The following is a 7,977-nucleotide window of genomic DNA, read 5'->3' as shown; positions in this document are numbered from 1 at the left end:
ATCTCGCTTAGACGCGGGACGAGAAATTGCCATATAAACACTCCATCCCACTTGGCCGGGATGATTCACGATAAACATACATTAGGAGCATGTGTATATATTGGCATATTCGTTTTCTACAGTAAAACATGCCGTCGAACGAACCTGCACTACAAAATGAACTCCATATAAACACGCCATCCAGCCTAGGCGAGTTTCCCGGCTAAGCGAGATGAAAACATCCCGTCACGGCTAGACCGGATCATATAAACAGGCCCTTATTTAAATTCCAAATTTCCACTTCTTTAAAAATCCCGAAAAAAATCCCGAGCTTTGCATTTCAAAAAAAATCCAAAAAGAATCCCAACTGCTTCAAAAAAAACGAATCCCGACTGAAAATCCCGAGATCTCGGGATAAAATATTTGGCAACGCTGCAGTTATACCATAAAAATTTTGTCTTCGTTCGACAGACACTTGCACTAAGCCACTTATATGTGGCCGTGGTATAGCTATTGATTACGGTTTGAGAAATCATAGCTCTGCCAACTATAGGCCAACAGATCTTACGATGAAAGTTTACAGTTTTACCTAACTCTCCTTTTGCAAGAGTTTTAAAAAAAAACAGTTTTGCAGGGACTCAAAAAGCGAATGACCATTTGGGAGACCATCGTTTTTACCACTAGCCCACCACGTCGAGCGGCAAAAGACGACATTTTTTATTGTACCTAATCCTTTTGCCGAGGGTCATAATGAAAACACATTTCGACGAAGCACTAGTTGACAAAACATCATCACGAAGCACGACAGCTCTACAGTTACTTCGGTAACATAAGATATATACTTAACTTCGACTTAACGATAATTGAGAATCTTAAGGACTATTTAAAAATAACAAGATTCCCTAATACAATGATGCATTCAAACGAAAACGCAAAAATATTCCACATGAAAATCATCATATATATACGCAAAGTTGTTGTTAAGTGTTTTCAAAGTGTTTCAAACTGGCCCCCTGAAGAGTTTTGTCTGGATTTTGCGCAATCATGATTCGTACATCATCAATTAATGAGACAATTCACGCAAAAACATAATTCAGTTGGTAGGCACTCTGATTTCCTTCACACGTATCTTTCCCTCAACGTCGAGAACACACAGACTGTATACATATATAGATATATATTTTTACTTCTCAATTTTTACAATTTTCTACCCACTTTTAAAAATGGAACTACTTCTTGCAGAAAATATACAAGACAGTTCGCATGTAACAATTTAATAAGAACCCTTCTTGCATTAAAATTCGTGTTGTATTCTGCAAGATTTCGAAATGCTAAATAAATCTGGTAGTCTTGCGTCCCGAAAGAGTAAAAACGTCAATCTCTTTTTAAAACTTTTCCAAACAAATTTTGACAAAACCTGCGCAAATGCAAATACAACAGTTGGGCGAATTTAAATACAAGTTACAACAAAGTCTCTTTCTAGAGAAACTAAAGAACTGGGTCTTTATAAAAGACCTACATATGAAATTACTTTTAATAAAGTTTTAAAAAATCGATTATATATATTATAATAGAGAGTTCAAAGTCTTGTGTAACAATATTCAGGAATTTCATTCGACATACTCTTATGAAGAGCTTGGTAAGGTATATATATTTATATATAAATCTATAAAAATTCGTCCCGATTTTTGGATTCTATTTGTATGTGGTTCTAAAGACACGTAAACGGAGTACAAATCCTTACTGTTTATCCAGCTTGAACCCACTAGCCCCATGCATCGCTGGCCTTTTGGTGTTACGTGGACAGTGGATGAACAGTAAGGTATATTTATACGAATTTTATACGATGATGGAATTGCAGGAATAAGCTATGCTATTTGTAAAATATATAAACAACACGACCTTTACTGAGATTTTCTGATTATTTTCATACAAATGATTAACCAGAAATTCTTACACATTTCACTGTGTACTAAAAAACAGACAAAAATATTTCGGAAGGAAGCCAATCAATCATCGTTTGAAAAAAAATGCAACATGGTCACTTTTTTCTTACTAAGTACCATAATTCGGCGTTCTAATTACCAATTACCTAATTAACCAAAGAATGACCGCTCAGTATTTTGTAAGAGTAAACAATATGACGAAACTTTGCCATCAAATTAAAAAATTAAGTTTAGAAAACCTAGCTTCTTCTGCTGAAACTAATGTTCACATCAGACAAGCTTTTAATTCAAATATACTTATTTAAATCTTTCATACAAAAACCAAAACTAGTAATCTGGATTAGGATATTACGTTTGTTAGCCGGAAAACATGATGTTAATATCTGTCATGTAGACAATTTCGAATTCGAATTGCACAAATCGTCAACAAATATCTAAGAAGTTTGACTTTTTTGAAAAGCGTGTTTTCCAATGTTCCCCTCAATGAGGAAGTAGAAACAGTTCATAGGATGGAAATACTGCATGGTTGATAAAACCTTTGCAACCGTTTTAAAATATAAATACTCTGAAATAGTGTACAGGGAAAGAAACAATTTTAAATATATGAGAGAGAAAAAGATCAGTTTTACCTACGATGCAATATTGATCATCGTTTATATTAATTTGTATCAAACCTCTCGACATTTCATCTTCTTGACGAATCCTCGGAGATGTTCGGATTCGACGAGTTGGGCTTTAAGTTCTACTTGCTTGTCTTCGGGAACCATCGGCATCTCTTCGTCACTGCTGTCGTCGGCAGGCGGAGCTCGGGATCTGTAGAAGTTTTGTTGGGCTTGGTATATGGCGTGGCTTCTCGGGGGGTACACGGGCATTTGACCGTTGGGTGGGAGGTTGTCGTAGGGACCACCTCGTCCTCGACGGTTTGGGTTACTGTTGGGGATGAACGCCCCTGGTGGGGGGAGGTTGTAATATTGATGTTGCTGTACATGCGGGGGTAGGGGCATCACTTGGTGATAGGACAGGGTCTGGTTTCGTCTGGGTGGAAGACGTGGTTGTTGCTGTCTCATGTACAACATATTCGGATCGACTGGGAGAGGGAGGGGTGCGTACCGATTTTCGTTGGTCGTTCGCATTCCACGTGGAGGAAGACAGTTACTTCTGGGTGGGAGAGGTGGTGCAAGGTGTTGCTGAGTTGAGGATCTCGAAGGTATCTCAGGTGGGATTGAAGAGTTCGCATGCCGAGTACGGGCGATAATAGGTGGAGGTTGTTGGTTCCTGTTCAAATCGGGTAAACTGAGCCGTTTGAAATCCTCGCACATGAGATCAGGTAGAGGGACAGGTTCAGAGTAAGGCCGCGGTGAATTCGAGGGTGCGTCCCGGAGTACACTATCCCCCTCGCGTTCAGGGTGTCCATACTTGCAATTCCGCCCGTACGTGCACTGCCGCCCGTAGTGACATACCTTCGTCTTGGAGGAAAGCCCAAAAGACAGCAGTTCGTCAATATGCGGTCCATTTCTCCCGTGAGGATCATCAGGGGGCATGAAAAGATCATCAACGAAAGAGTACATCAGCACTCTCTCCTCAATTATCTTTTTCCACTCTGGTTTCTCATCAAGGTATAGATCTCGGAAGTTGTCATTGGACACGACAACTCCATCCTTTTCGTAAGCTATTTTCAGGATATATCTATCGTCATAACAAGCGAATCTCTTCTGATTGAAAGTTCCTGAAGGCGTGTAGATCATTTCCACGTTGACCGCGCCTTCGAGGATTTTGAGTATTTCTTGGTCAGAGATTATGTTCCTTTCCGATGGCGATTCCTTCCTCCATTTCGGAATGACAACGTAAATTGACTTATGTCCGCGAGGAATGAACCAGTTCACCACGATCTCGATTCCTTTACACGAAAATATCTTTTGCTTTCCATGACTAAATAAAAACGAAACGGAATAAATATTTTTCCCGATATATACTCATGCCTGTTAAACGAACTAAACACTTTTCAATAATTTATAAAAATTGTCGACCTGCATGCTGAGGACCTTTGTGTTAACACAAATTCACGAGGATTGCAATAAAGACATATACAGCTTTTCAATTATTTCTGTTTTTGCTGCTAGTAACATGAGCTCAAGAAGATTTTTTCGCTATATATTTATGCCTCTTATATAAAATATCTTAGGACCTTTTGTAACACACGAGGATTGCAAGAATTCAAGTGATGTCTGGTTTATTATTGTAAGGTAAATTAGGATTGAAAATATGTTATACGAGATGAAAGAGCCAAAATTTCTTTACAAATGATTCAATCTAAATACGCAATAAATAAAATCGTCTGACGTTAGAAAGAGTACCAGATAACCAGATACAAATGTTAGGCAAGTCAGCGTTTCTATCCTTAAATACCCAGCCTGTGACAGTTGATATGGGCTGATATTAGAAAAAATGCGGTTAACAAATTTAGTCTAATCATGGATAATAAACTATGGTGTGATTTTCATGCTCCTTTCAGCAAAGCAGACGTATCCTTAAAAGGCTTTCTTAAAATAAACCTCCGAAATTTCGAGAAGCTGGTAAATTTTTTAAGTACATGAAATTAGCTGGAAAACAGCGTGGCCCGTTTGTGCATTCCATATTTGATAAATCTCGCTTAAACAGAAAAGTTTATTTCTGTGCTGTGTCACAACACCTTTGGCATGCATGCGTTTGAACAAACCTCTATCCGATTAATATTCTCCTAAAAATAATACGCGGTTTATAGGGTGTTGCATGGGCGATGTTAAAATATACTTCAATGACATTAATCTTTGTCGCTTAATATTTCCATAATAAACATGTTTTAATGCGTGTCCATCAATGAGATGGTTTCCGTGATGTATATTATAACCATCTTTCAAGAAACGGACAATTTTTTGACCTCTCAAGGCCAGCATAACATGTAAATGATAATAACCAAGAACGTGGACTAGCCAAGGCGAATTAATGTGCCATCGAGGATTAAAGGAAATTCAATATGTTTAGATTTTTTGGTGCCATAAACACCTTTAAACTTAGTGATTTTTGTCTATAACATGATGTAGGGATGGCAGGTTACCATTATTGCACAAACATAGACATTAGATGAGTTCGGCATGCATTAGAAGCACAGGAATATTGAATAGACCTCACTGGATAAGCCAATTGGAGAATTACATTCTTTGCATATTTCGTACAGGAAAGGAAATGAAATTAATTTTGATCAGGATAAGCATGTGCGAGCCTCTAAGGAGTTAAGAAAAGACGTAAATGAATTTTGATTTATTGCCCAAAACTATGTTTATTGTTTAGATATCGTACTTTTGATATGGATAATTGAATTTTGACGACAATTTATATTGGCTGATTTCGGGTAATGTCGTACATGCGAAAGGCGCAAATAATGCGACTAAACAAAGTCCAGCGTACATCTTGCATAAATTGCGCATATCCGCATAGCGCGAAACTTCTTCGAAGAATCGTACGTGCGTTAGACCGCGAGAGGTGCGACGTAATTTAAAAGATTGCATGCTAGCACGATATGTTTTTAACGAATGAAGGCTGATATGGTATTGTAGGCTTGTCAACACGTGAAAACTTAGGCTTTCAATGCTAGGCGAAATAGGCTGGCGATTGGCCAAATACGTATGTAAAATTCCAGCGAACACCAGGGGTTCAATCGTGACTCATTGCCAAAGCATGCCGTTACACACATTTCTGTTGAATATTCAAACCGAAGCACATTTTTCTAGCTTTTCACAAGTGTTGAACAATGTGTTTGTGCGTTTGTATGTGACGATAAATTGCTCCCGATTTCGCGCAAGAGAGTTGGGTCGTATAAAACTGCTCGTTGAAATGGTGGAAGCTAGTTGATTAGAATGAGTGAGACGTCACGATTATTTTATCGTTTGATTCAATGATAAAGTATATCGTATTTTATTAAGGAAAAGATATTTAATAAGCACTTGTTTAATATTAAAAATCCCGGAAAGATAGGCTTTTATGAAGCCGAAAAAGACCTCGCTCTTAACCCGTCTTTCCTTGTGAGAAACACGATCAATATTACGGCAAATAAGTGTATATTTTACTTTCTCTGTTTTTAGAGCGTTTCCCTTTTTGAGACACGAGGCACTTACGATGTTGCTTGCGATTAAAATATACGAAGTTTGCGATGCAATTTTAACTTGAGTAATTACTGTTTGCTTACGGATTTAACACATGAATCGACTGAGTAACTCTTAGAGAGGGTTTACAATATTGGGAGCAATTCAAATATATACACGTCTTAGAGATCTGTTAACACAAGAGTTTGGGGAAAACGGAAGAAAACGTACCCTTAAAATCAGCTATTTCATTCACAAAGGTCTACAAATATAACTAATTACCCAACCCCACGCGACCACCACACAATTCACGTCTAATCCGAGTACAATACATTATATACCCACTGAATAAAATAGTTTCACTGTTGTAAACAATCCTAACCATGGAAAATGTTACAATGAAGAAATGTGGACGTTCGAAAATGTAACAATTACCAGCAAACGTTCCATTGGATATGTTGCAATGATCAAAATAGAAACACAATTTTCTTACCTCATTGCGACATTCGAACCGTCGATAATGATCGGACGAAGTTGTTTTGAACTGGTTATCGATGACGAACAAGAAGTCCTTCGTCTATCGGCTCGATCTTTTTGCGGTTCTTCGTTTAACTCTTTTCTAGAGTTTTTCAGTTTGACTAATTCGTTCAACAATTCATTGCGACCGGCTCCCTTTCCGACTTTTTTCACCGCTTGAGCGTAGAGGTCTTTGCTGTAGCCCAGCTTCGCGGCGAAATCTTCAGAAGTTTCTTGTAGCATCGGATCTATGTTCTCCTTTACGCCAGAATCGGAACTCATAAGACCACTGTAGTTGCCTTCTTCGCCCAAACTCACGAGCAGGTCCTCGACTGGGTCAAAAGCAGAGATATCGTCGCTCAGCGAAGCTGTGTCTTTACTCTCTACTGAGGAACAGCTTTCAAGGCGAGCGCGTTTCAATGGCAGTTCGAGCTCGTTGTTTTGATTGTTTGATACCGAGTTATTCAGATACGACTCCACTTTGCCTACGGAAATGGCGCTGCCCGAAACTCTTATAGAACTCCTGTCAATCAGAACAATATTTGCCGAGCATTCTTGCTCCAAAACGAACAGAAGATTGTCCAAATTCGCCTCATCGAATTGTCCGCAAAATAATTGCTCGATTTCGATCACTTTCACGCGCTCCGGCTTTCCCATTGATGTGATATATTCCTACGCGAAATACCAATTCACATTGAAGAAAAAGATTTATATTCTAAAAGTTCGCCGATGATTTAACGAGGGAAGTATACATCTCTCAATGCCTTTGATATCGGTGTATCAAAGCAGAGACTTTGAAACACGCTACGTTAAATAAGTCACAGCATATATTAGGCAAATGTGTGTAAACAATGGCTGTCTATTAGTCCAATACATACACCAGGAGTTATAATGTTAGTATTTAGTACTAAACGAGCAAAAAATATGCTAAAGCTGAGTACAATACCTTTGCTTTCATGCGTAATTTTTCGTCCCCGCTGACTTTTACCCATCTTAATTCGCCTTCGAGGCTGTCACTTGTTACAGTGACGTTATATAAGCTTTCGACCCGTTTCTGACGCTGTTTTAAGCAACGAAAAGCGTTTTCGTTTACCACAAACTCAATGCTATCGTTTTGGGAAAGCACCATTGCGCTGTGCTAAAGAAAAGCGCCGAAAATCGTGCCAAAAACGAGCGCAAACTTTGTTAAATTAAGCATCGGAATGTATAGCCTTCCTTGAGAGCGTCCAACTGCGAAATGTTGTTCATTTTACTTTGACGTCACTCGGGCTAAGTTCGTAGCATGTCGTGCGACTATCGTAATTAAGCAATCAAGCGTGCCAAATCGCGCCTATTTTGCGAATTGCGATTACATAAATAACTATTTGGCAGTGTTTGGAATTCGCAAATCTCTTTAGCGGCTGGAATTCGACTTAATT

General features: G+C 38.6%; 1 protein-coding gene across 1 annotated transcript; it reads right to left on the bottom strand.

The window, feature by feature from the left end:
- Window positions 1-1,171: 1,171 nt before the first annotated feature.
- LOC114534457 (probable ribonuclease ZC3H12C) lies at window positions 1,172-7,904 on the bottom strand. Its single transcript, XM_028555904.1, has 3 exons — window positions 7,506-7,904; window positions 6,537-7,231; window positions 1,172-3,854 (listed from the first exon to the last, which is right to left on the bottom strand). Exons 1-3 carry the CDS (start codon window positions 7,686-7,688, stop codon window positions 2,594-2,596), a joined length of 2,139 nt encoding a protein of 712 aa, XP_028411705.1. The 5' UTR covers window positions 7,689-7,904; the 3' UTR covers window positions 1,172-2,593.
- Between the last annotated feature and the right edge of the window lie 73 nt (window positions 7,905-7,977).

The sequence above is a fragment of the Dendronephthya gigantea genome, unplaced genomic scaffold (genome assembly GCF_004324835.1).
Source record: "Dendronephthya gigantea isolate DGI-Jeju-01 unplaced genomic scaffold, DenGig_1.0 000002F, whole genome shotgun sequence".
NCBI classification, from domain to species: Eukaryota; Metazoa; Cnidaria; class Anthozoa; order Malacalcyonacea; family Nephtheidae; genus Dendronephthya; species Dendronephthya gigantea.
This window is presented reverse-complemented; position numbering and strand designations above follow the sequence as displayed.